This window comes from Nelusetta ayraudi, unplaced genomic scaffold (assembly GCF_046127955.1).
Source record: "Nelusetta ayraudi isolate G7.1 ecotype Tasmania unplaced genomic scaffold, CSIRO-AGI_Nayr_v1 ptg000015l, whole genome shotgun sequence".
Classification (NCBI taxonomy): domain Eukaryota; kingdom Metazoa; phylum Chordata; class Actinopteri; order Tetraodontiformes; family Monacanthidae; genus Nelusetta; species Nelusetta ayraudi.
In genome coordinates, this window is record NW_027466065.1 from 2,365,316 (window position 1) to 2,390,000 (window position 24,685).

Below are 24,685 nucleotides of genomic sequence, written 5' to 3' on the forward strand. Positions count from 1 at the left end.
ACCACCAACAACAACAACACCACCTTAGCCCCCCCGCCCCCCATCTTTTTTCTTTCTTTTTTTTTCTTTCTTTTTTTTTTTGGCATCCGCACACCTTGGAGTCCAGTCGGTATCACAACGCAAGTGTGGATCCAAGGACTAGGTCAGCATCATCCCAAACAGGTAAGACCTTGTCCCTTCTTCGAAAAATAAACTAAGAGGATTAACAGGGTGAGTTTGAGTGGATTGAATAATAATGATAATCATAAATCTTGCTTCAACATTGTTTTTTGCTACCTTGAGTACTTGGTTCTTGGATTTTTTTTTTTTTTCCTTTTCTTTCTTTCTTTTTTCTTTTTTACTTTGCATTTTGCAACCAGGATGCCACAATAAATGTTGTACAGAAGCTAAAAAAAAAAAAAGGAAAAAAAAAGTTAAGGTCATTAAATCAGGTGAGAGGAATTTATGATTTATTACAATGTTTCATCTTTTTTCGTGCGACAATGACACAGGTGTTATTGTCGCAAACCTATACCTGGCTGTCACTTTAAGCTGGAGCTGACCTCGGTTGTTTAAAAACAGAGTTCCGTATTTTATTTCATCTAGTGACAAGATTTTGTGTTTCAAAGCCCGATGAGAAGCATCTTACACATTTATTTTTTTTATTTTTTTATTTGTGCTGTTTCTATTTGTGTCACTCAAAACGTAGCGTCTTTTGAATCACCTCATCATTTATACAACTGAGTGCATCATTGCACTCGACTTGCGGAGATTGGGTGCAATGCCGTTGGATTAGCGGTCAATAGCTCACTAGTCTGACACGACCAGAGTCCCTGGTTCAACACATTACGCCGGCTGACATAATCAGCGAGCCTCCTGGCATTCATCCAGTCTCACTTCATTATTTTGCCTGGGATTGCTGCTGGCTGTAAATCCCAGAGCGGCACTCTCCTCTATTACTGCTGCCGTCTGAAGAGGACGTGGGCTGAGACGATTTAGCTGAATTGTGAGCTCCTGTTTGTAATTCGCTCCTTGATGTCATTCCTGGGCTCGCTCCAAGCAGACCATTAACACCCCGTACGCTCTGGTGCAGATTGTGAGAAATTAAAATAACACCGAGCCGTGTGAACTAATCACCACATGGCCGTAATCTCCCCTCTGTCTCTTCTTCATTTGTAGCTGCTATATATTTTTTTTTTTATTTCGGGGGGGATCATAACAGCTTTGGGCATGGCAGTTTGGATGCACTTTTAACCGAAGCTGCAATCCAGCGTCGCCTGCCAGAAATTCCACCTCTGGCACTGGTTCCCCCTCGCAGGGAAAAGTGTCTTATGTGGAATTCAGCGAAGCACGCAACAGGGAGGAACATCCAGCTCAGGTTGAAAAAAAACCCCCGACACGCCAGAGAGGGAAAAAAAAAGAAGAAGAAGAAGAAGAAGAAGAAGAGGCGGGCGACAAGAGGAATCACTCTGGCTATGCATCATGGTGGATAGATTCCTGGCGTATCACTCGGGCAGGTCCGGTGCCAGATTCCTCCTCTTAGCCGCTGCCAAGCTCTCCGCCCTGCCGTCCTCATCAAAATAATAATAATAAAAAAAAAAAAAAGCCCTCGCTGCGATCCCCCCCCCCCACGCTTCCCCTCGGCTCCGTTGCGGCGGTATCAATCATACCTCACTCACAGCAGACTCCTCTGCTCGTTAAGGATCTGAACCTGTGGGTAGCCTGCAGTCCCCCTCAGCCATTCATCTCCCCCAGCGGGGGAGGGTTGGGGGGAGGGCAGACTTCACATCTGGAGCAGCGCCTTCAAAAAAAAACAAAAAAACCAAACGGCTCTCAGCCGACATGTAGCGTATGCCGAGGGTAGAGATGCGATACATATTTTAAACGCTCCCCCCCGCCCCCCCTTTTTTATTTCCCTCCAGATGTGTCATGCATGACATTAGCGGCGTTTGAAGTGGTTGTTGAGACACAATTGCAAAAAAAAAAAAATTCAAAAAAGATGTGGAATCGGCCAAACGGAGGCGGGCGAAGCCACAAACGTAAGCAGTACAAAGGAAAGTTCCCGCTGCGGAAAGTAAGAAATGCGAATGAGACGCTCGCCGGTGGTTCGCATCGAAATGCGCTCGCGTTTTCTTTTGTCCTGCTGTTTTGTTTTTTTTCCCCTCAGCTCTGTTTGTGTGCAAAGGGTCTCAGCCAAGACTCGTTGAGCTGCCGTAGCGTGCGAGTGTGTTTGTACGGCAGGGTGTAGCCCCAGATTTCTTTTAACTCTCTCCTCCCCTCCTCGCCACAAACACCTCTCCGTCCTCCTCCTCCTCCTCCTCATCCTCATCATCATCATCATCCTCATGAATACCCCTTTGTGCCCCCGGGAGACATAATTCATGCGGACACCTTGGGCCGGAAAGGACAACACGCGTTTGTGCAAGAGCAATGGGAAGGTGTGACGTGATGTCTATTTTTGGCAGAGACCTTGCAAGTCGAAAAAAAAAAGAAAAAAAAGAGAGAGACTCTTACAACCTGAGTTCTGCTACTCCTTGGGAGAAAAATGAGAACCCTTTCAGTACTCAGCTGCAGGGTGAAGAGACTTGAGGATTAATACCACATGTTGAAACGCCGACTCAAAGTGTCCCACATTCCACGACGTTTGAGGTTCCTCTCAACGTTGACCGACTGCAGCTGTGAAATGTACGACAATGTAACCTTACCCCTTGTTTGCGGTCCTGACAAACGGGGTCCCGGTGCCCTTGCGTCCACCTCCGACAGCTCCCCTCCACCCCTCCCCCTCTCCACCCTCCTCCCCCCCCCAGTCTGTTTGAACCCTCACAGCCACAACAAGCGGTGCCTGCACAGTTTGGCGATGCAGCGGCGAACGGCGGGCCCCTGTCACAACACATGTGTCAGCGCTCGGCACGAGGAGCGCGGGGGACGAAACACCCCGAGGGGCCCTGAGCCCGACTTAGTCACGCCATGGCGGCCGAGTGCGTCCCTACACCGACCGCAAGCTGCTCTGATCACTCCTGACAGGTTGCAAGCTGGCGCAAAAACGCAGCCTTGTGCATCCAAGACACAGTGAGAAGGATGGGAATGGGAGAGAGAGGATGAAAATAGCACAGCAAGAGGATTTGGGTGTAGTTGTTGTTGTTGTTTTTGCCTAAAACATAAAGTTCTTTGAAAGACGAGGAAGAACAAAACGTTTAGCAAAGGCCCACCTGCATTTTTTTTTTTACAGAGTTTTTTTTTTTTTTAACGCTTAATTGCAGGGCATGCATGAAGCGTAACGGTCATCGGGGTTAAATCCAAACCCCCGGGATCCAATATGGCGGCCCATTCATTTCAATACAGATGCTCACTCAGCCCATATGCCAAAAAAGTCTTTGGCTTCCGTGTTCTGCGGCTCCTTAGAGCATCTCACCCTTCACACCATGCTGTTGTAACTCCTGTAGCACATCAGGACTCATCGACCAATCAGAACGAGCCCAGACGCTTGGCCTAACCTCTTTCCTGTTGATTTTCTACCCTTTGAAAATCAGCATCAATCACTTAAAAATCTGCCATAGAAAGATTTGTGATGAACTGCGTTCCAGGTCATCGTCGTCCTGTCAGCTGTTTTACGGGCGTCTCTTTTTGTATTGCAGTCTATGGGGAAAATGCTTTTTGGGCCACATGAGGTTTTGGCTGCAGTACCTCGAGTTGCCACTGGAAAGAATGACTGCGTCGCACGCACACATTGCCTGTTCGGGATCCAGTTTTTATAATACATCCATGGGTAAATCATGTTAGCAGTTCGCTGATGTTAGTCAGCATCTTTCTCCCGCTCTTCAGGCACCTCCATCTAATTTGTCTCTTGCGGCCGGCTCTCTGTGCGCCCGAGGGACGAGTCCGGCGCACAAGCAGGGGGGTTAATTGCTGCTTATTTGAGAGTCATGATCTCTGATTGATGGCGCACGCTCCTCGTCGCCGCCGCTCTGATTGAGAACTCGCAGACGCCGCGGCACCTATTATCTCCTCTCCGCCTGCGCTTCGCCCGCTTCTCTCATGCCACAACTTTTCGACTGCTCCTCCCACACCCATTGACGGGATGTCATTTCATCGCGCTGAGAAGAGGTGGGTGCGTGGCGGCTCTGGGATCTCGGCTACAGTGAGATGATAAACATCAGATGGTGCATCGCCATCTGCTTTATTAGTCGTTCGCTAGCTTGCCGACAGGTGTTCAGCCGCAGTTTCACCAAGTGTTTGGCTGCGCGAGGATCTGAGCGCCCTCGGTAACACGATGTGATGGTTTAGATGTGCAGCCTGAACGGAGGCTTGATGTTTTTGATTGTTGGGGAAATGCATTTTTCATGAGTGTCTTCAAATGCAGCGGTATCCACTCAGTCCTAATGACTGATTAGACGTAGGGGGTGGCACGTAGCAGTTCTGTTAAATACCTGTCTGTAAAGTGTACAGTGACTCGCTCCTCTGTCATCTACTGTCAAAGCACTAGCTGACCAAAATTGTCTTTAATAGACTCTTGCGTGACACATCTAGTTAAGAGATTAAAGAACAGCTTCTGCGCCAGAGCCATAAATGCGCTTCGAAAAACTGGAACATCTCACGTGGATTCACCGCGCAGTCATGAAATATTCATGCAGGGAATGAAGGTTGACTGCGTGTGGTCTCCGTATTTACTTATTTCTAGATTTGTGGTACTGCTGGAATGACAATAAAGACTAACTCAACTTAAGCTGATGAGATTGAACCAAAAAGGATTTTCTTCTTTCTTTCTGTTCTTTTTTGTTGACTGCAAATAAATAGGCCCAAAAGAAACCCGCGTGACAACAACTTTGAGCGCCACACAGTTGTATTTAGACGACGCCTCCGAGGCGCGTATCGCACTCCGTCTTTGTCTTAGGTTTGTTGAGGGTGAGTGCCAAAGACTTGAAGCCCCAAAGCATCAGGCCACCAGGTAGCACCGGACGGGTATGACAGGTAATCCACGTGACAGATTTCAGCGGCTGCGTCCCCCGTCAGGTCCCATCAGCATTCCGTTGGCGTGAGCGAGCACAGGCAGCACGCATCAAAACCCAGGAAATAAAAAGCAAGGGAGGCGGCGAGGGAAGGCGGCACTCAAGTTTTTCCCCTTCTTCCAGCGAGATCCGCGGTGCCTGCCGAGACATCACAGAAACTCCGAGGAAGCCTGCTGTTGGAGCTTCTGTCAGGCTAACCACAGGCAGCTCTTTCAGGGCTACGCCCACTTATCCCCCAGCCGTGGTGGTGGAGATGTATTTTTGAGATTCACCGCACCGCACCGCACCGCACGCACACACTGTCACTTGCACGCTGGCACTCCCTGCTGCCGCCGTCGCCGCCATGGCACTCACATACGCACAGGCGCACCTGTATCTCTGCGGGGACGAGCGCTGACACGCACTGAGGTGACAGTGACAAGAGCTGACATTGTCAAGAGTGGCGTGCACAAAGGATTTTTCTCACTTTGTTCCAGCACAAATGGCAGCCGCCGACCTCCTCCAGGCGCTTTTATCATATGTAAGGAAACTCTAGCTGACTTCCCAGCCCCACACATACAGAGTAGACGACTCCCTTTTGACATTCAAGGTTAGTCCAGGGAGCCAAAAGTGGGCACAGTCTGAATCTTTATTGAGTGTGGGTGTAAATGCCAGTGAGTGTTTCCTCAGCAGTTTAGGTGGAATGATTATCGAAACAGGATAAATTCCCTGAGCCACCAGTTGTCTTGAATTTGTTGAAGATTTTACGATGTTCCTATTTGGCGCTTGTATAGATGTGCAGCCTGGGATCTATTTTGGTACAAAGAAACGCAGGTGTGAACTCTTCCACTACTATATTGTCAACATAAACAGGGTATTATCACACACACTTAGTCATAACCACCAGCTCAGTCCCCAAAAGCGAGGAAATGCCGTCTATCTAACGCACACTGGCTCGACTGGCATTGCTTTGCCCACAAAAAGCAGTGAGCAGTGAGTGTACAGGGTTCACATCCGAGGGCGTTTTGAATGATGTTTATGAAAAGTGGAAAGAGGGCACGGATGTGGGACTTTTAAACGATCGTAAAATACCTCAAATTTAAAGAAATAAGCCAAAGCTCCCCTCTAGGTTGTAAACTATTTTATGTGAGGCTGCTTGTCTAAGATTTTTTTTTTTTTTTTTTTTTAACCCTTGTTGACGTTTGCAGAGCAGATGACTTTTATTAGCCTGCAGTAAATTTCATCCTTGTGACCGGGCTGAAGGCCAAACAATCACTGGAGTCGTTAAACTTTCTGCTTGCACCTTTCTTTTGTTCTCTGCCCTGCTTGGACACACTGGCCTTCCTTGTCTCCGTGTCCAACTGAGTTGACTGTCCAACTTACAACAACAGGCCTCCGTCGTGCCGAGGAGGTTAAATGTCAGAAATGGTCATTCAGGACCTGCGGAATCTGCTTGAGCGATGAGACTCAGCTTCCTCGGTCAAGAGGCAAACGGACGTTACAAAACCTTGATGAATACTTCATTCACCTTACATCCTTGAGCTTTCAAAAGCCTCAGTTGACTGTCTTGGCCTTACTTGACTCGCCCGACCCCCTCCCTGCACCTCCCCTTTCTAAAGTGCTTCAGGACACTTCACAGTGTTTGTGCCTGTCTATCTCAATGCTGGAGGGAAGGAGTCAATCACAGCGGCAGAAATCATCCCTGCAGGCAACCTGTCTCCACTCGTGACAGGACTCCCGCGGCACTTAACTCCCCTTCCCTGGCTCATGCCATCCATCCATCCATCCAGCTACACATCAGCCCTCCCTCTATCCTGCCCTCCACTTCTCTTTGTCCCCTCGTCCTCGTGCCGCATCTCTCCCTCCTTCCCTGCCGACTCTGCTTTGTCCCGATCCCCCAATGCCACAATTAACTCCTCGCCATCAAAGGGTGTCACGGAAAAGAAGGGGAGTCAAAGAGAGGTGGATGAGAGAGGAGAAGCCGTAGGAGAGAGTAGTGCAGGTGAAGGAGTGAGTCACACATGCGCGTGCGCTTGTGCACATTCATGGTTTTCTCCTCAGAATTCCTTCAAATACAGACGCCGTGCCGCCCGCACTCGCTCTCGGTCTCGCACATTCCTGTGAGATGCACACAGACAGAGAAAGGGAGAAAAAAGGAGTGTGATATCCCCTCAGGAGATGATTCTCTCCTCACTCCTTGTTTTTATTTCCTAACCCGCCCTATCCTGATTCCTTCCACAGACACACACACACACACACACACACACACACACACGCAAAACTCCACTGTGTTTTTTTTCCCTTTCTCTGAAGAACAAGAAGGGTTGCTGTACATATAGCCGAGCTGCTGGCTCGCTGTTTTCATCGTGTGTTGTCTTTTTTTTTTTTTTTCCCCATTTCCTTTCCTTTCTCACCCAGTGGTTCAAAGAGCTGTCAACTTTGACCGCTGTGTAAAGGATGTCAATGTGAATGAAAGAGGGCAAAGAAAGACAGGGGGACTCTGAGGTTGAAAGGGATGTTAAAAAAAAAACGAGGAAGGTGCCGAGATAGAGGTCCCTGAGGAGGGCACGCGGGAGTGAAGGCATGCTTGTTTCTTTGTGCCGGAGCAAAAGTAGCAGCAGCAGCAGCAGCAGCAGCAGCAGCAACGGAATGAGGCGACAGGGATGAAAATGGCTCGAGGGTTAGAGAAAAACACAGCTTGAGGCTGAAATGAGAAGTGCAGAAGCTGCTGATTGAACGTGAGACCGGTGCTTAGTAACAGAGGCATAATGGGGCCGTTCTGGTGGCAGGTCGTGGAATCTTGAATTGTTCCAGACTGTGGGTGCTGTGGGTAGAACAGTTAATATGCATCGTTATTCAAGATTACGTTCCAAATGTTTAGACTTGTGGACCAGCGACTTGCATGTACTTGCAAATGCAGTTTGTCAAGTCAAGTTCACTGACTTGTCAACCCAGTTTTTCATGTCCACTACTACTCTTAGTTCTAAGCAGCTCTTACTGTGAAAAGCCTTGTCTGTTTTAAGTAATTGTGGGTAATGCTAAGAAGAAGAATTTATGCAGTAACAATGATAATAATAATAATAATAATAATAATAATAATAATAATAATGATAATAATATTAATAATATTAATAATAAAATGTATACTTAAATTTACATTTACATTGACTGACTCCCACGCATTAATGTGGCTTGGAGATACTCAGTATGCCAGAATACACTAACAAAGAGGTAAAATCTACTACTATTCTTTTTAATGGTTAGGGCTCTTTCTTTGACATTAGCAGTTGGCTTGTGGGTTTCAGCATGTGTACTGTGCCTTTAAAATAATGAAAGAACAAAAACAAATCAATCCTCAGTACTACAATTTTCTCTCCAACGCAAGCACAGTACGTTTTGGTTAGAGCATCTGCGCTTAGCTGATGTTCCCTTGGCCTTGGCTGTGAAAGCGAAAATACTAGAAAAGCGACGCCCTGAAATAAAACTGTTCATCCGAGCAAAGCGGAGAGCTTATTGAAGCGGACATTTTAATCAGCTACCCAACAGGGGTGGTGAGGCTGAGATGGTGTCGCCTCGGCTTGGTCTGTCAAGACGGGCCGCAGGCGATGATGTCTGTTCATGTGGGCAACGAGAGGAGGAGCAGGAGGAGCTCTGAGGAGAAGGAGGAGGAGGAGTAGGAGGAGGAGGAGGGGGTGGTGACAAGGAGGTCCGAAACAGCTGGCACTGCATTCTGCATGAAGGGGATGGAACAAACGACAAGCCAAATGACAGCCGTTCACTGTGATCAAAAGGATGTGAGAGTTTCTCCCCTCGGATGCGGGGAATCACAGAGCGACTCTGTGGGGGGGGGGGGTGCGGAGTTGGGGTAGGGGGATGCGGGGGTGGTGTTCATGGCGCTTTTGCCAAATCAGCTGGCTAGTTGCAGATGACTCCCGTCACCTTCTGCCGGTCTTTCGATCAAATACGCACGCCGCCCCGTTTCAAGACACCTTTGTCAGTTGTTGGCTTTGGACTTCGGGGTTGCCACCTCCATTACCAACGTCTCCTTGACTTCCTGAAGTGTCACGCTGCTCGCCCGGTATGGACGTCGATTCCGTCTCACTGAACAAATTGGTGTCAAACATCTTGCGCACTCGCCCACCGACTAATCAATAGGGAATCCGCGGTGCGAGTGGGTGTCATCTCTCCATCTGTGCCCCACTTGTTTCTGTTGCGCGCACACACTTCACAGAGTCGACCAGCCATCTGCCAATTTCTCAGTGCCCACCGTAATTGCGCCTCGGATTTGTCATGCAGCTCGCGCAGAAGCTCCCGCACACTCCGCAGGCACGCCGCCGCCGTCGTATGTGTGCCCTCGATAGACATCTTGCTAATGCTCGCCACGTCGTCGGACAAGCATATGCAGATTATGTGTCAGGTTGAGTGGGAATTATGGGGTGCTAGCAAGTATTAAGCATTTTTAAATGGGTATCATGCGAGCTGGCGGGATTGGAATTGGTTTAGGAGTGGTGGGGCCCCTGGAGGTGGGAGAGGGGACGCATAGAATTGGAGAAAAAAAAATAAAAATGCAAATAATTAAATAAATAAATAAATAAATAATAGAATTACAAATCATCATTATTATTATTCTTATTATTCTTATTCTTATTATTATTGTTATTATTATTATTGTTTAATCATCATCATCATTATTATTAAATAAAATCAATAATAATCTATCATGGAGATGTGGTAGACTGGGTCGGTCCACTCTTCCAAATCTTAACCCCAACCCCAACCCTAACCCAACCCAACCCTAACCCTAAGGCCAGAGTGGGTGTTGCCTGACCCCTCACTTCTTTTTGCCTAACACTATGTTTCTTTTCTGCCAGGAGGCACTCGGGGGGAACCGCAGAAATTTTGAACAAAAATACAATTAACGTAAAACTGTTTGTTGGTTTGCGAAAGGAGTGCCCAGCTAATGCTGTTTGGGCGGCCATGGCGTGGAAAAGTTTGGGAACTGCACTTTTTTTCTGAGGCTTACCAAAGTTATGTTCGCAAAAACATATTGTACTGTGTACTTGTTACTCAGGTACTATCATAAAGTTACTTGATACTTGATAACCAAGGATACTTGATTGTTATATATCAGTCTATTTAGCTACTATTCAGTGTATTGACATTTGTCCTAATGTTTTCTCTTTTTTTTCCATCTGTAGCTCAAAATCGTAGAGAGAGATGACCCTTGTTTTGTCCATGAATCCTTTCCTGGACCCAGAGGGAGACCCTCCGCTCTCCACATACCAGACCATATGGGAATCGAAACGTTGCGCCAAGACTTGCCTGACAAACTCTGCCCTGCCGTGCAGCTCTGAAGAACACTTCACCCAGGGTACGGCAACCAAGGACAATTTGTTTGTTTACCAGAATTGTTTTCAGCCTGAGTTAACCTCAGCACCGAAAGTTATTTGAGAAGTCTTGCCAAAGAGATGTGCCGCACGCAACGGTGACTGCACCTAATGGTCCGCGACCCAGCAATTAAGATTGAATCTGTTTGTCTTTTTGTTACCTCTGCAGATGCACCTTGCAGGCGAGTTCCGGATCATGTCTCAGTTTCCAGGATTGCATACTTCAAAAGGAAGTTTGTCGACGACGACGACGAGGCTCCCTTCAGCTTCAGGACGTACTGCCAGACCGTGAGTAACAACACATTCAGACTCTTTACCACAAGTGACTGAGTTTGTCAAGAGCAATGTTTTTGGACAGAGCAGAGGGAATAAATTGTAAACCGAGAATGCCTTGTCAGAAGGAACCGCAGTGATGCTGCAGGATTGCAGGAGTTGAAAAGTAAAACTCAAACTCGAAGCATAATTATTCAGATGAAAGAAAAGATTATTTGTCCTCTGCGAACCTCTCTTGAAATGCAAGATGAAAGAGTGAAACTTTTTGAACGATGAGAACTTACTTAGTCGGGATTTCTAACTGCTCAGGTTGCGCCAGTCCTGGAGGAACGGGCCCATGTGCTCCGCCTGTCCCTGGAGAAGATGCGCTTCATTGACGATCCTGAGGCCTTCCTGCGGCGCTCGGTCCTGGTGAACAACCTCCTGCGGCGGCTGCGTGCCGAGATCCTGCTCCAGAGCACCGACTGGTGCTTCCCGACCGGACCGGCGTTCACCTCCGGCCCCTGCGTCCCGCCGTCCAACACGAACCCTGCCCACCTGCCAGTGCACGGAGCCCTACCCGCTCGGATTTGCGTGGCGCCCCAAGCGGGACCGCCCTTGCGCAAGCGCCTGCGCATGTTGCGCGGCGGCCAGACGGACTTGCGCCCCGACTGCGCGCAGACGTGCTGCTGCATCTACGCGGCCGCTGCCGCCGCCGCCGCCGCCGGACATTACCTGCACCTGCCATTCTCTGTGTACGACGCAGCACTCTCGGCGTGCCCGTCCACACCGCACTCCTCCTTTTTCCAGCTAGCGAGTCCCAGCAAGTTGGGGATGACTATCCATGAGCACGATGATGACGATGAGGATTGTGAAGAGGAGGAGGAGGAGGAAGAGGAGGAGGAAGAGGAAAATGAAGAAGAGGAGGCCGAGAGGGATGGGGAGGAAGTCGAGGAACAGAGACAAGCTGGGCCATCCCTCAGCATAGCAAAGGACAAGCACATCCAGAGGGCCAGGACTCGGACCTCCCTGGCTCGCGCAAACGCAAGGACAGCGGAGGGCGTGACGGATCCAATGGAGGAGGACGAGGACGAGGAAGAACAGGGGGAAGAGGAGTACGAGGAGGAAGAGGACGAGGAGGTCGTGAGGCCTTTTCATTGGGTCAGAGAGAGGGAGATCCAAAGGGCCGGTTTTTGGCACCGCAGGGCCCACAGACAGTAGTTTTATTACCGGAACTCTCACGCTGTTCCATCGTCAAGTGTTTTCTGCTCCGTGCAGATAAAGGGGCGGCCGGCCAACAAAGTTTTATTTTAACGGTTTCAATGTTATACCAGGGTGGCACACAAAGAATGCGATTCCCTAGTTTTCAATGGAAAAAAAAAAAATGAATAGAAAGTCCCTGGAATATGTTCAGGTCGGCAAAATCTCATGGTTTCAATATTAGCTTGTACAAATGGTTCGATATTTATCGCAATACTAAATTAAATATGACAAAGACATGGGGGGTGGGGGGGTGCTGTGGGTATTTCTTATGTCAGTGTTTCTTCTGCAGCAGTTGAGTTTCGAGTCTGACGATGTCTTTTTTGTCCGTCCATCCTTTTTTTTTTTCTTCCTTCCTCATTTCTTGACAAGGGAAAATCAGTGTTTCCCCTTCACTTCCTGGAAAAATCAGTGTTTATTTTCCAACTCAACTGCTAGATCCATATAAGCGAGCAGAGCGCAAAGGATGATTTGCACACATGAATCAATAGCAAGTGTAGTTCCCGCCTACTATCACTCAACTTAACAGGCGCTAAAGGAAAAAAAAAACTTTTCTTTTTTCACCTGGAAACCCTATTTTCTGAACCTTTGTGTAGCCACGACTGCATCAAGACACTTTTATTGCCACATTACCGTAAAATTAACCATCACGTTACAGCCCTAAACTGTCAGGATCTCAAATCCCAAGTTTAAGTGAAGCTATTGCACTATTGTCTCCAAGACCATTTTCAAGCCAAGTGAAAGGCCTCGTAAGGCTCTAAATCGGTGCATCGGTCTCCTTTCAGGACCCTAAACGAACCCATTTGATTTGAGTTGTGTGTCTGGAAGTGCGTTACATGTGCGCGTACATCAGCAAGACGTGATGTAGCATTTCATAAAAAAAAACAAAAAAAAACAACTTGATTTTTATTAAGCAATTCCTTTTTAATTTAACGTGGGTCGCACGTTTCTCCGCGCGCCTGTTTTTCTTTTTTTTCTGACGCCGTCTCAGGAGAGCGATGGCGCAGCACAATGTACATTCTTCAAATTATCTCGAGAGGCAACAATCATCAGCGGCGGAAATGGTGAATCGCAGTCTCAAGTGCCTTAGTGTTTTTTTTTTTTTATAGGTTGATGTATAATCTGTGCTAATTGTTTTTGTTTGTCACTAGATTTCTGGCATTCCAGGTGACTGTCTGATTTGAACAGGGCTCGAGCTTCTTTTAAATGTCCGTCTAGTCGAGTTTTCAATAAATATTTTCCATTTTTTTTGCTCCAAGCTGCATGTTTTTTCTAGCACCGCCTGTTGACAATGCCCGAACCCTGTCAGAGTTTAAAAAACAGATGAAAAAAGCTTGAAAGAAATGTGTTGGAAACTCTTTTTTTTTGGACATTCTTTTATTTCAATCGCCCTTAAAGAACCTTGTTAACTGTTTATTTGGTCGTTGGTGGGTCTTTAACAAAATGTGTGGAATTCAAAGACATTTTGGGCATCTTGCACTTTCAGTGTTACTCATAAAGGTCTGCCTGTTTTCTAATCTTTACTTTCTCATCCCAGACTTTGACATCACAGAAAGCGAAATAAGTGTAGGATGGAATTTCAATCCAGGGGTAGAAATACATCATTATTATTGGAAAAACCTTTGGAAAGCATATCATTTTCCATCCAGTGCTTATTTTGGGTTCTAAAGTAAAATCCGAGTGTCTCACTTGGTTTTGAGTGTCGGCAATGGTTGGACGTTTGGCAAATTGCGGAATCCTTCTGTTGTTTTGACGAGCTTTGGGTTCTAAATTTGATACCAAAAACCACTGAGTGGCTCCTCTGAAGTTCACTAATTAACATGTTTCATCCATGTGGTGTCTTCCTGCTGTGGTTGCACAGCAACAACCAAGAAGTTTATGACCCAGTCAGGGGCAGAAAAAAACCACAGTTGTTAAGCTGAGTTGATGAAAGCAGCTGTTGGCGGTCGATCCTCAGATACTTTACCGGGAGAACATTGGTGCCGTTGTCAAGAAGTAGACAGGAGGAGCAGTTTGAAAGTGTCCAGGTTTTCTTTTGTTGATCTTCACACCTGTGTGGAGCTAAAGTCCAGCCAGACCTGACCAGGACGGAGTGGCACTCACGCTGGCCAGGGGATTTTTGAAATAACTTTTCAACCTCAAACTTATTATTTGTAAATCATCTTTACAAGTCTGTGACTTTGAGTTGCAATAGGACTGTAAGATCTGCAGCCTGAAGTCAGACCAGCCTGCACTGAGTCAATGGGAGAGGTGTCATTGCCACCTTTGCGCCTCAGTGAATCATAAAGATGACTTTGGAATCAGCGTTTTGATGAAGGAGATCCGCACAAATTCGCTTTATTTTGCAAGTGTCAAATTGAAATTGAAGGCTTGACAGTCCACACACGTAGTTTCCTACTTGACTAAAAGAGGCCATCCAAGCACACGGTGTTGTTCCTGGTTTGTCTCCATGTCTTTTTTTTGGGAGAAGGATGGGGTGGGGGGCTTTTGTTACGCTTTGTGTTCCTGTTGATTGTGATTATTTGAGAGTGCAACTCCTGGATTGGCCCAGTTCGTTGATGGAAATTATTCCTGCCTCACTACTTTTTTTTTTTTTTAAATGATGTACAAAGGCGAAGTATGGATCCTTAGGCATTTTTTATTTTTATTATTTGAAGTATTTGTTGGCATTGCTGACTCTGATGAGTAGGCTACCATGCATTAAAAAAGTAAATAAAATAAAAAAAATCTGTAAGTATTGTTTCTTATAAATGTTTTATAAGGATGGAAAAAATGACAAAAAGCAATATTTGTTTCTGAGAGAACAACGTTTAACGGGGTCGTCTGTAATTAAAAAGAAAAAAAAACAAAGGAGCGTGTCGGCTCTGACAATTTTATGTGATGTTCTGTGACAAGTGTAAAGCTCAGTAAAAGACATGTTGAAAAAAAAATCATCTGCATATCTTGCTTCCTTCCTCATTCCTTTATATCACAGCTTTATGATTCACGGCGGCAGAAAAAAAAAAAGTGTGTGTGTGTGTGTGCGTGTGTGTTCCTTTTCTTCTCTTTTTTTTACCCTGTGTTTGTGAATTCCATCCTTATTGTCTCGCCCCCCAGCCTGTCTGCGGCGCACTGGAGTGCGGCGCCACGTCGCGTTGCACTTGCCATATGTCTCTCAGGTGTCACAACGCTGCATGATCCTTGTTAATCTTCCTGACGTTACACTGCGAGCCGCCTCCACACACACACACACACACACACACACACACACACACACACACACACACACACACACACACTCCGCACACTCCTTTTCATCCGCCCTCGTCCCCGCCACGTTCAGGTGTTGTGCCAGTGAAGAACCGAGACAAAGAGGGCTCTGCTCCTGTGCTAAAGATAAAGCCACCTTCATGCCACCTTCAGGGTGTGATTGGGTGTGATTGGTCGCTGGCTGGCTGTCGGAGACTTCCTGCCATTCTGGTGAAACGTAATGCGTCGCTGTTTGCCCCACGATCTCGCGCTAATTACGGGATTGTTTCTGCTTCACTTTTGTGTGACATCACTTGTCAACGAATGCTTTGAGAGCTGCAAATTGTAGTGAGGTGTTGGAGTGTGTGTCTGTGTGTGTGTGTACGTGTGTGCGTGAGTGTGTGTGTTGGGGGATGCGTCATGACGTGCGGAGGTTAAATCACGGGTCTGAACATCTTGACAGCTCTGTTGCGAGGTGAGGATGGAAGATCATCTTTCCGCCACACTTGTGCCGCAGGGTTGTGTGTGTGTGTGTGTGTGTGTGTGTGTGTGTCTTACCATGCTGCTCAGCCTGCACAACTCCCACCCCCACCCTCAAACCCCCGAAAAAAGAAGAAAACTGCATCTCTAATGCGAATGCGTGCAGTATTGTTGGACCCCTCCAAAAAAAAAAAAAAAAAAAAAAAATGTTTCAGGACGGCTGTTCGACATGCAGGGAGCCTGTTTGTTTTGGTTGCGTATGCAGCACAAAAGTACAGCATCTTGAAGACATGTATAAACCCTTTATTTTATGTATGTACATGATCACTCATTGTCTCTATCTGAACTTTCCCTGGATGTCAAGAAAAGTCCCATCTGCTCAATTTCCATCCTGGTTTCACGGCTTCTTCTCCATCCTGTATTCTACAAGAAAACTTTTGTATGACATCCTGCCACAAAAAAAAAAAAGAAAAAATCCGGTGTACAGAACTGCTACTTTGTGATCCTTATCATCTCGATCCGAATTCCGAATGTGTGTGATGAGTCTAAACAGGGCAATGTTCGAGACGCAATACCACTTTAAGAAGAAAAAAAAAAAAAGCAATCCAGTGTGTTCAGTGGTGGCAAGACTCATAAGGAGCGCGAGACAGTAAAGGCATGTCGGACATCACACTACTGTGCGTGTGTGTTTGTGTGTACACAACCACTGTATGTCTACATACACAACACATGCTCCTTCGCCCCTTATTCCCCTGTGCCTGAGGCAAAGATGAGGGGTTGGTGAAGAACGCACACACACACACACACACACACACACACGCTGCACACACACGCAGGGCAGGGCGAGCGTCGAGGAGAGGGGAGCTGTCATTTGTCAACAAGGAACTTTGGCAGCTCGCCGTTGCCATGGGAACTGTCTGTTGCCGAGGACTGGTTTTGCATCACAAGGTCCTCAAATTGGCTCCAAAGCCTCGGAGGTCCCACCCCTCCTCCACGCGACTCACCTCCGTCTCTCCCTCCCTCCCTCCCTCAGCCTCAGACACATTGTGTCAGGGTCGTCTTTTCTTCCTGACTGTCTGTTCTGCTGCTCACTGGCTGAATCCCACCACACTGAGATAGATAGATAGATAGATAGATAGATAGATAGAAGCAAAAAAAAAAACACACAACAGAGCTAATCAGGGGGATAAAAGGAAGATAAAAGATTAAAAATGTGCTGTTCATTTTGCAACAAACATCAATTGATCAACAACTTGACTTTTCTATTTTCCACAGTGGTTTTTAAAACGTACATGGAACCAAAAGGCCCTCATCCTGCTCCTTTCATTTGGCCTTTTCACCGCGACTTGTGTCTCAAACTCCCTGAGGGTTGGCGTGTGAGCGTGTGTGTGTGTGTGTGTGTGGGGGGGGGGGGGGTGGGGGGGGTGGGGGGGGGGGGGGTAAAGGGAGCTCAGCGGTTCGAGACCTCTGCTGGCTTGAGTCGAGACAGCAGTAATCCCTTCGGAAAAAAACAAAACCTGAAGATCTGGCACATTATTACAGAGATCAGATTAGGTATCACATGATATCAAAAGAGGATTTTGTCACATGTGACCGGAATGAGCAGCAGCGGCTAACAAGGACAGATTATTATTATTACGCCCGAATTTTCAACCGTGTCACTGCGGCGCGGCGCCGACGAGTCCATCCCCGTAGGATCAATTTGATTCAGCTTACGTAACAGCCGCGGCCCACTGGCTCTTTTTGCTTGATATTTCTAGGTCTCTCCCTGCAGCATAACACGGCTGGTGTTCATTTATTTATTTGTTTGCTTATTTAATTATTTTTCTGGGCGGAGAAAACGCTGTCGGTGTGTGGACTTCCTGGACGTCCTCTGTCCTCGACTCCCACAGTCTCCCACTCGCTCCTTCTCCCCGGAACAGTGACTCTGTCACCTCGCCGAGGCCGAGTTGTGCGAGCCCCTTCGACTGTGACACATGAATACAAACGCTTGCTTGGTTGGAATTTGGAATCTTCGACTGATAAATCTTTTTTTTTTTTTTTTTGCTCCAGCTTAGAGTGAACACAAGTAAATCTGGATTTATTCCTTCAGAAATAAAACGTGTGCTCGTCGCGACTCAGCCAGAGCTTCCACTCGATTGGTTGCACTGGGCTTTGCATGGTCGTCATCTCACGGCGAAAAGGTTGCGGGTTCGATTCCTGGGACCTTTCTCTGTGGTGTTTTCTCCAGGTACTCTCCCACAGTCCAAAGACATGCACGTTCAGTAATTCAAAATTCTCACCTTGGTTTCTCGTCTTGGTTGTGTTCTTCTTCGTCAGCCCTGGCTGAACTTACGCTGCCCCCCCGTCCATTTCAGTTGGCACTGCGTCAACTGCTGTGTGATACTGCAGAAATGCACGCGATATTGTTCTTTTGTGACTATCCGTATCTGGGTTTGAGCACAAATTAGCCTTTAGCTAACAAGCAAAGAGTCTTTTTCGTCCTTTTCCGATGATTTTGAATCTTAACACTGAGGTGTGAGACCTCACAGTCGCCATACAAGAAGCAAGTGCAAACCTGACATGCAGGTCGGTAACGTTTATTGACAGACCTTGGTCAACGACTTTCAAAAAGAAGGAGGTGGGGGGGGGGGTTGATGGCAGGGAAAGCGATTGATTGCAAGCGAAAAAGGCCAACCCCTCTTCTGAAAGACCAGCGTTTTTTTTTTCCCTCGCCGCCCTGAGTCACTTCTTCATTCTAACGTGCCATAAGCACGGCAGGCCTGACGGAGCAGAGGTGGAAAATGAGGTTAAACAACCTCACTGGAAGCATCGGCACCGTGTCCTCCTCCAACCTCCTTCTATATTTGTCCTGCTGCATTTTTTATTTTTTCCTTCGCGCCAACTCTCCTGCACAGCCCCTGGGATCAGCTGATAAGCTACGCATCTCTCCTCGGCGGCGGCGCACTGTCCTCTTACCTCAAGTCTTTTCCTGCCCGACAACATGGCATCCTTGAAATAGCGTGCAGTCAAAAAGGGCAGGAAGTCAGGCAGGAAGTGGCGAAAAGGGACAAGGCAAACGCTTGATATCGGCACGTATCTGCTATCAAACACGTCACCGCATCACCGTCTTGTGGGGACGATTGGCACTTTGCGTTTCCATCTTAAAATGTCAAAGCCTTCTCGTCCCTTTTTTTCCACCAAATTTCTCGGATGTGTTCATCACATGAGGCAAGCCAGGTCATCTGCGTCTGATTAATGCCGCTCTCGTGCTCTTCTCCCAGCTAGTTGTTTCCCCTGAACCCGAAAGCCACGGCTTGACTCCGACACGCGGCGATTGTGTTTTCAGGCGCGTGTGAGCGGCGCAGCCGAGCGGAAAGATGGTGCAGGCAGAAGGAATTCAGCGGGGCACTTAAACAACATGCAGCAGCACTCTGAGCATCGCCGCTCGCACACAGTGCGGAGTGGATCCGCAGCAGCATCTCCTCATGTAACCCAATCGCAGCACGCAAACGGACAATAGACAGCAGCTATGCGACGTTCATGCTTCACACTGCGGCGCCCTAATTTGAGGATGTGGAAAAGATGTTTAGTTTTGTGTATCTTGAGATATAATTGTGTGTTTGTTTGTATAAAACGTTCCATCCAAATAATAATAATAATGACAATAGTAACAATAATAAAAAAATTACAGACATCCATGTCTTTCGATCAGATGCATTTACAGTTTAATAATAAATCGACCTGCAGAACCTCAGCTGCACCTTAAGTCATCACAGAACAGCACTGACTCTGTATCCAGTGAAGCTGAATCCTAATGATAACCACACTGGACCACATCCTGATGTCACAGGTTCCAACCCAGAACTTGCTGTTAACCTTTGACTTTTCAGCCCTACATATGAATGGATGGATGGATACATGATGGATGACTGCTTATAGGTGTAACCCGGTGGTTAATATTGCACTACATTTGTGAGTACTATTCCACTATTATATAACAGGTTTGACTATGTTTATTATTCGTGTTTACATATTTTATTTGTTGATAGTTTTGAATATAATGTTATGCTCATTTTGTAATGTAAAATCAGAGTTAAAATGGGAAAATGGATTTACTTTAATGGCAAATAAATTACAGCTCTAGTTTAGCATTAGTCGCAGTAGTAGAATACATAATATCAACGTGTCCAAAAATTGAAGAAAAAAAAAAAAACCCTGACATGTAGTATGTCTTTTTTTGCTGAGGGAAAAAAGAAAAATATTTTAATCTGCTGGAAACCTACCGAAATGACTGTGCCATGGTAGTTCAGCATTAGATGGAGTGGTAGAGAGCAAAACCGAAACCCAAAATTAAAAAAAACAAACAAAACAAAACAAAAAAAATTTATACAATCCCTTTGGCTATTACCAACCTGTTCTCTGTATTTACCATGCTTTCAAATGATTGTGGTAGGAATCCAGATGCTCCAGGAGGAAACTCATGCAATCAGTGGGAGAACCTGTCCACTCTCAGTCCTTGAACACAAGACTTACAAAGACTTTGTACCAACAAAAGGATTTTATGAGGGGCCAAATGGCTCACCACATAAGGTAAAGAGCTTTGAATCCCGAGATTAGAAGTTCAAGTTCTGTGATGGATGGACCAGAGTTTTGATTTCAAGAGGTGCAATTCTGCTCGTCAGAAGAATTTAACTATGCTTTACAACAGAAGTTTTTCTAAAAGTGCCAAGCTATGTGAAAACTCATGGGTCCCTACTACTGGGGAATTATACTTCAAAATATAACTGTGACTGTTGTTGGATTGGACCACTATCCACAGGATTTAATAGCCAGCACTTTTACACCCTGAGCGACCTGCTGACTTTTGGGATGCATCTGTTAAGTGATGTTCAGTTTTCAAGAAGATGGCACAGGGCTGTTATTGCCCGATGCTGGATGACGTCTTTGTGTCGCAATATTACGTGTTCAGTTTTCAAAAAGAAACTACAACTCTGACAGACGAGGTGGCCGATTGGTTAAGGCGCTAGCCTACGACTCCATTGTGCTTTGCACACGTGGGTTCGAATCCCATCCTGAAGTGAAAGAATCACCCTCTGCCGACAAGGATGGAATTCGAAAATACTTGTGCAGAGCACAACAGATAACCAGTCCGTCCATCCCCTTAACCACTCAGCCAATAAATCTTATCTGTCAAAGTCGGAGGGTCTTTTTGAAAACTGAACTTCAATTGTAATACACAGACATCTTCTCAAGAAGTAAAAGATTCATCCTTTGCCGACGAGGATGGGATTCGAACACACGCGTGCAGAGCACGATGGATTAGCAGTCCATCGCCTTAACCACTCGGCCACCTCGTCTCAGATGTCAAAGTCATAGGGTCTTGTTTAAAATTTAACGTGCATAGTAATACGCAAACAGAAATCTTTCCAAGAAAAACAGCCTTTTCCGACGAGGATGGGATTCGAACCCACGCATGCAGAGCACAATGGATTAGCTGTCCATCCCCTTAACCACTCGGCCACCTCGTCTCAGACGTCAATGTTATAGGGCCTTTTTGAAAACTAAACTTACATAGTAATACATAACCAGACATCTTCTCAAGAAGTAAAGAAAAACATACTTTGCCGACGAGGATGGGATTCGAACCCATGCATGCAGAGCACAATGGATTAGCAGTCCATCGCCTTAACCACTCGGCCACCTCGTCTCAGATGTGACTGTCATAGGGTCTTTTCGAAAACTGAACATGCATAGTAATACACAAACAGACATCTTCTCATGAAGTAAAATAACCACCCTTTGCCGACGAGGATGGGATTCGAACCCACGCGTGCTGAGCACAATGGATTAGCAGTCCATCGCCTTAACCACTCGGCCACCTCGTCTCAGATGTCAAAGTCATAGGGTTTTTTTTCGGAAACTGAACGTGCATAGTAATACATAAACAGTCATCTTTTCATGAACTAACATAACCATGCTTCGCCGACGAGGATGGGATTCGAAAACACACGTGCAGAGCACAATAGATTAGCAGTCCATCGCCTTAACCACCTCGTAATGTCATAGAGTCATTTTTAACACTGAACGTGAATAGTAATACACACACTGACATCTTCTCAAGAAGTAAACTACCCATCCTTTGCCAACGAGGATGGGATTCGAACAGAGCACAATGGATTAGCAGTCCATCGCCTTAACCACTCGGCCACCTCGTCCCAGATGTCAATGTCAAAGGGCTTTTTTGAAAACTAAACTTACAAAGTAATACATAACCAGACTTCTTCTCAAGAAGTAAACGACCCATCCTTTGCCGACGAGGATGGGATTCGAACCCACGCGTGCAGAGCACAATGGATTAGCAGTCCATCGCCTTAACCACTCGGCCACCTCGTCCCGGATGTCACTCTCCTAGGGTCTTTTCGAAAACTGAACATGCATAGTAATACACAAACAGACATCTTTTCATGAAGTAAAATAACCATCCTTTGCCGACGAGGATGGGATTCGAACACACGCGTGCAGAGCACAACGGATTAGCAGTCCATCGCCTTAACCACTCGGCCACCTCGTCCCAGATGTCAATGTCAAAGGGCTTTTTTGAAAACTAAACTTAGATAGTAATACATAACCAGACTTCTTCTAAAGAAGTAAACGACCTTTGCCGACGAGGATGGGATTCGAACCCACGCGTGCAGAGCACAATGGATTAGCAGTCCATCGCCTTAACCACTCGGCCACCTCGTCTCAGATGTGAATGTCATAGGGTCTTTTCGAAAACTGAACATGCATAGTAATACACAAACAGACATCTTCTCATGAAGTAAAATAACCACCCTTTGCCGACGAGGATGGGATTCGAACCCACGCGTGCAGAGCACAATGGATTAGCAGTCCATCTCCTTAACCACTCGGCCACCTCGTCTCAGATGTCAAAGTCATAGGGTTTTTTTTCGGAAACTGAACGTGCATAGTAATACATAAACAGTCATCTTTTCATGAAGTAAAATAACCATGCTTCGCTGACGAGGATGGGATTCGAAACCACACGTGCAGAGCACAATAGATTAGCAGTCCATCGCCTTAAACACCTCGTAATGTCATAGAGTCATTTTTAACACTGAACGTGAATAGTAATACACACACTGACATCTTCTCAAGAAGTAAACTACCCATCCTTTGCCAACGAGGATGGGATTCAAACAGAGCACAATGGATTAGCAGTCCATCGCCTTAACCACTCGGCCACCTCGTCCCAGATGTCAATGTCAAAGGGCTTTTTTGAAAACTAAACTTACATAGTAATACATAACCAGACTTCTTCTCAAGAAGTAAACGACGCATCCTTTGCCGACGAGGATGGGATTCGAACCCACGCGTGCAGAGCACAATGGATTAGCAGTCCATCGCCTTAACCACTCGGCCACCTCGTCTCAGGTGTCAATGTCATAGGGCCTTTTTGAAAACTAAACTTACATAGTAATACGCAAACAGACATCTTCCCAAGAAGTAAAGAAAAACATCCTTTTCCGACGAGGATGGGATTCGAACCCATGCGTGCAGAGCACAATGAATTAGCAGTCCATCGCCTTAACCACTCGGCCACCTCGTCCCGGATGTCACTCTCCTAGGGTCTTTTCGAAAACTGAACATGCATAGTAATACACAAACAGACATCTTTTCATGAAGTAAAATAACCATCCTTTGCCGACGAGGATGGGATTCGAACACACGCGTGCAGAGCACAACGGATTAGCAGTCCATCGCCTTAACCACTCGGCCACCTCGTCCCAGATGTCAATGTCAAAGGGCTTTTTTGAAAACTAAACTTAGATAGTAATACATAACCAGACTTCTTCTAAAGAAGTAAACGACCTTTGCCGACGAGGATGGGATTCGAACCCACGCGTGCAGAGCACAATGGATTAGCAGTCCATCGCCTTAACCACTCGGCCACCTCGTCTCAGATGTGAACGTCATAGGGTCTTTTCGAAAACTGAACATGCATAGTAATACACAAACAGACATCTTCTCATGAAGTAAAATAACCACCCTTTGCCGACGAGGATGGGATTCGAACCCACGCGTGCAGAGCACAATGGATTAGCAGTCCATCGCCTTAACCACTCGGCCACCTCGTCTCAGATGTCAAAGTCATAGGGTTTTTTTCGGAAACTGAACGTGCATAGTAATACATAAACAGTCATCTTTTCATGAAGTAAAATAACCATGCTTCGCTGACGAGGATGGGATTCGAAACCACACGTGCAGAGCACAATAGATTAGCAGTCCATCGCCTTAACCACCTCGTAATGTCATAGAGTCATTTTTAACACTGAACGTGAATAGTAATACACACACTGACATCTTCTCAAGAAGTAAACTACCCATCCTTTGCCAACGAGGATGGGATTCGAACAGAGCACAATGGATTAGCAGTCCATCGCCTTAACCACTCGGCCACCTCGTCCCAGATGTCAATGTCAAAGGGCTTTTTTGAAAACTAAACTTACAAGGTAATACATAACCAGACTTCTTCTCAAGAAGTAAACGACCCATCCTTTGCCGACGAGGATGGGATTCGAACCCACGCGTGCAGAGCACAATGGATTAGCAGTCCATCGCCTTAACCACTCGGCCACCTCGTCCCGGATGTCACTCTCCTAGGGTCTTTTCGAAAACTGAACATGCATAGTAATACACAAACAGACATCTTTTCATGAAGTAAAATAACCATCCTTTGCCGACGAGGATGGGATTCGAACACACGCGTGCAGAGCACAACGGATTAGCAGTCCATCGCCTTAACCACTCGGCCACCTCGTCCCAGATGTCAATGTCAAAGGGCTTTTTTGAAAACTAAACTTAGATAGTAATACATAACCAGACTTCTTCTAAAGAAGTAAACGACCTTTGCCGACGAGGATGGGATTCGAACCCACGCGTGCAGAGCACAATGGATTAGCAGTCCATCGCCTTAACCACTCGGCCACCTCGTCTCAGATGTGAATGTCATAGGGTCTTTTCGAAAACTGAACATGCATAGTAATACACAAACAGACATCTTCTCATGAAGTAAAATAACCACCCTTTGCCGACGAGGATGGGATTCGAACCCACGCGTGCAGAGCACAA

The 24,685-nt window shown here is 46.4% G+C and overlaps 1 protein-coding gene and 17 non-coding genes across 18 annotated transcripts in view; 1 reads left to right on the forward strand and 17 right to left on the reverse strand.

Moving 5' to 3' along the window:
- LOC142886354 (uncharacterized) lies at nucleotides 1-12,723 on the forward strand. The gene is made up of 4 exons (XM_076023432.1): nucleotides 1-162; nucleotides 10,163-10,335; nucleotides 10,521-10,639; nucleotides 10,934-12,723. The coding sequence occupies exons 2-4, from the start codon at nucleotides 10,182-10,184 to the stop codon at nucleotides 11,822-11,824; spliced, it is 1,164 nt and encodes a 387-aa protein (XP_075879547.1). The 5' UTR covers nucleotides 1-162; nucleotides 10,163-10,181; the 3' UTR covers nucleotides 11,825-12,723.
- Nucleotides 12,724-20,828: 8,105 nt separating this feature from the next.
- Nucleotides 20,829-20,910, reverse strand: trnas-gcu (transfer RNA serine (anticodon GCU)). The gene has a single exon. It is a non-coding gene; the product is annotated as a tRNA-Ser (tRNA).
- Nucleotides 20,911-20,999: 89 nt separating this feature from the next.
- trnas-gcu (transfer RNA serine (anticodon GCU)) lies at nucleotides 21,000-21,081 on the reverse strand. The gene has a single exon. It is a non-coding gene; the product is annotated as a tRNA-Ser (tRNA).
- Nucleotides 21,082-21,178: 97 nt separating this feature from the next.
- On the reverse strand, nucleotides 21,179-21,260 carry trnas-gcu (transfer RNA serine (anticodon GCU)). Its single transcript has one exon. It is a non-coding gene; the product is annotated as a tRNA-Ser (tRNA).
- A 96-nt stretch (nucleotides 21,261-21,356) lies between these two features.
- Nucleotides 21,357-21,438, reverse strand: trnas-gcu (transfer RNA serine (anticodon GCU)). The gene has a single exon. It is a non-coding gene; the product is annotated as a tRNA-Ser (tRNA).
- Nucleotides 21,439-21,864: 426 nt separating this feature from the next.
- Nucleotides 21,865-21,946, reverse strand: trnas-gcu (transfer RNA serine (anticodon GCU)). Its single transcript has one exon. It is a non-coding gene; the product is annotated as a tRNA-Ser (tRNA).
- Nucleotides 21,947-22,042: 96 nt separating this feature from the next.
- On the reverse strand, nucleotides 22,043-22,124 carry trnas-gcu (transfer RNA serine (anticodon GCU)). The gene has a single exon. It is a non-coding gene; the product is annotated as a tRNA-Ser (tRNA).
- A 91-nt stretch (nucleotides 22,125-22,215) lies between these two features.
- trnas-gcu (transfer RNA serine (anticodon GCU)) lies at nucleotides 22,216-22,297 on the reverse strand. Its single transcript has one exon. It is a non-coding gene; the product is annotated as a tRNA-Ser (tRNA).
- A 96-nt stretch (nucleotides 22,298-22,393) lies between these two features.
- On the reverse strand, nucleotides 22,394-22,475 carry trnas-gcu (transfer RNA serine (anticodon GCU)). The gene has a single exon. It is a non-coding gene; the product is annotated as a tRNA-Ser (tRNA).
- Nucleotides 22,476-22,901: 426 nt separating this feature from the next.
- On the reverse strand, nucleotides 22,902-22,983 carry trnas-gcu (transfer RNA serine (anticodon GCU)). The gene has a single exon. It is a non-coding gene; the product is annotated as a tRNA-Ser (tRNA).
- Nucleotides 22,984-23,080: 97 nt separating this feature from the next.
- On the reverse strand, nucleotides 23,081-23,162 carry trnas-gcu (transfer RNA serine (anticodon GCU)). The gene has a single exon. It is a non-coding gene; the product is annotated as a tRNA-Ser (tRNA).
- Nucleotides 23,163-23,258: 96 nt separating this feature from the next.
- trnas-gcu (transfer RNA serine (anticodon GCU)) lies at nucleotides 23,259-23,340 on the reverse strand. Its single transcript has one exon. It is a non-coding gene; the product is annotated as a tRNA-Ser (tRNA).
- A 91-nt stretch (nucleotides 23,341-23,431) lies between these two features.
- On the reverse strand, nucleotides 23,432-23,513 carry trnas-gcu (transfer RNA serine (anticodon GCU)). The gene has a single exon. It is a non-coding gene; the product is annotated as a tRNA-Ser (tRNA).
- Nucleotides 23,514-23,609: 96 nt separating this feature from the next.
- On the reverse strand, nucleotides 23,610-23,691 carry trnas-gcu (transfer RNA serine (anticodon GCU)). The gene has a single exon. It is a non-coding gene; the product is annotated as a tRNA-Ser (tRNA).
- Nucleotides 23,692-24,116: 425 nt separating this feature from the next.
- Nucleotides 24,117-24,198, reverse strand: trnas-gcu (transfer RNA serine (anticodon GCU)). Its single transcript has one exon. It is a non-coding gene; the product is annotated as a tRNA-Ser (tRNA).
- A 96-nt stretch (nucleotides 24,199-24,294) lies between these two features.
- trnas-gcu (transfer RNA serine (anticodon GCU)) lies at nucleotides 24,295-24,376 on the reverse strand. The gene has a single exon. It is a non-coding gene; the product is annotated as a tRNA-Ser (tRNA).
- Nucleotides 24,377-24,467: 91 nt separating this feature from the next.
- trnas-gcu (transfer RNA serine (anticodon GCU)) lies at nucleotides 24,468-24,549 on the reverse strand. The gene has a single exon. It is a non-coding gene; the product is annotated as a tRNA-Ser (tRNA).
- Nucleotides 24,550-24,645: 96 nt separating this feature from the next.
- The window catches only part of trnas-gcu (transfer RNA serine (anticodon GCU)), an 82-nt gene continuing 42 nt past the window's right edge, over nucleotides 24,646-24,685 (reverse strand). Inside the window, exon 1 of the tRNA in view lies at nucleotides 24,646-24,685. This exon is cut by the window's right edge and continues 42 nt beyond it. This is a non-coding gene — a tRNA (tRNA-Ser).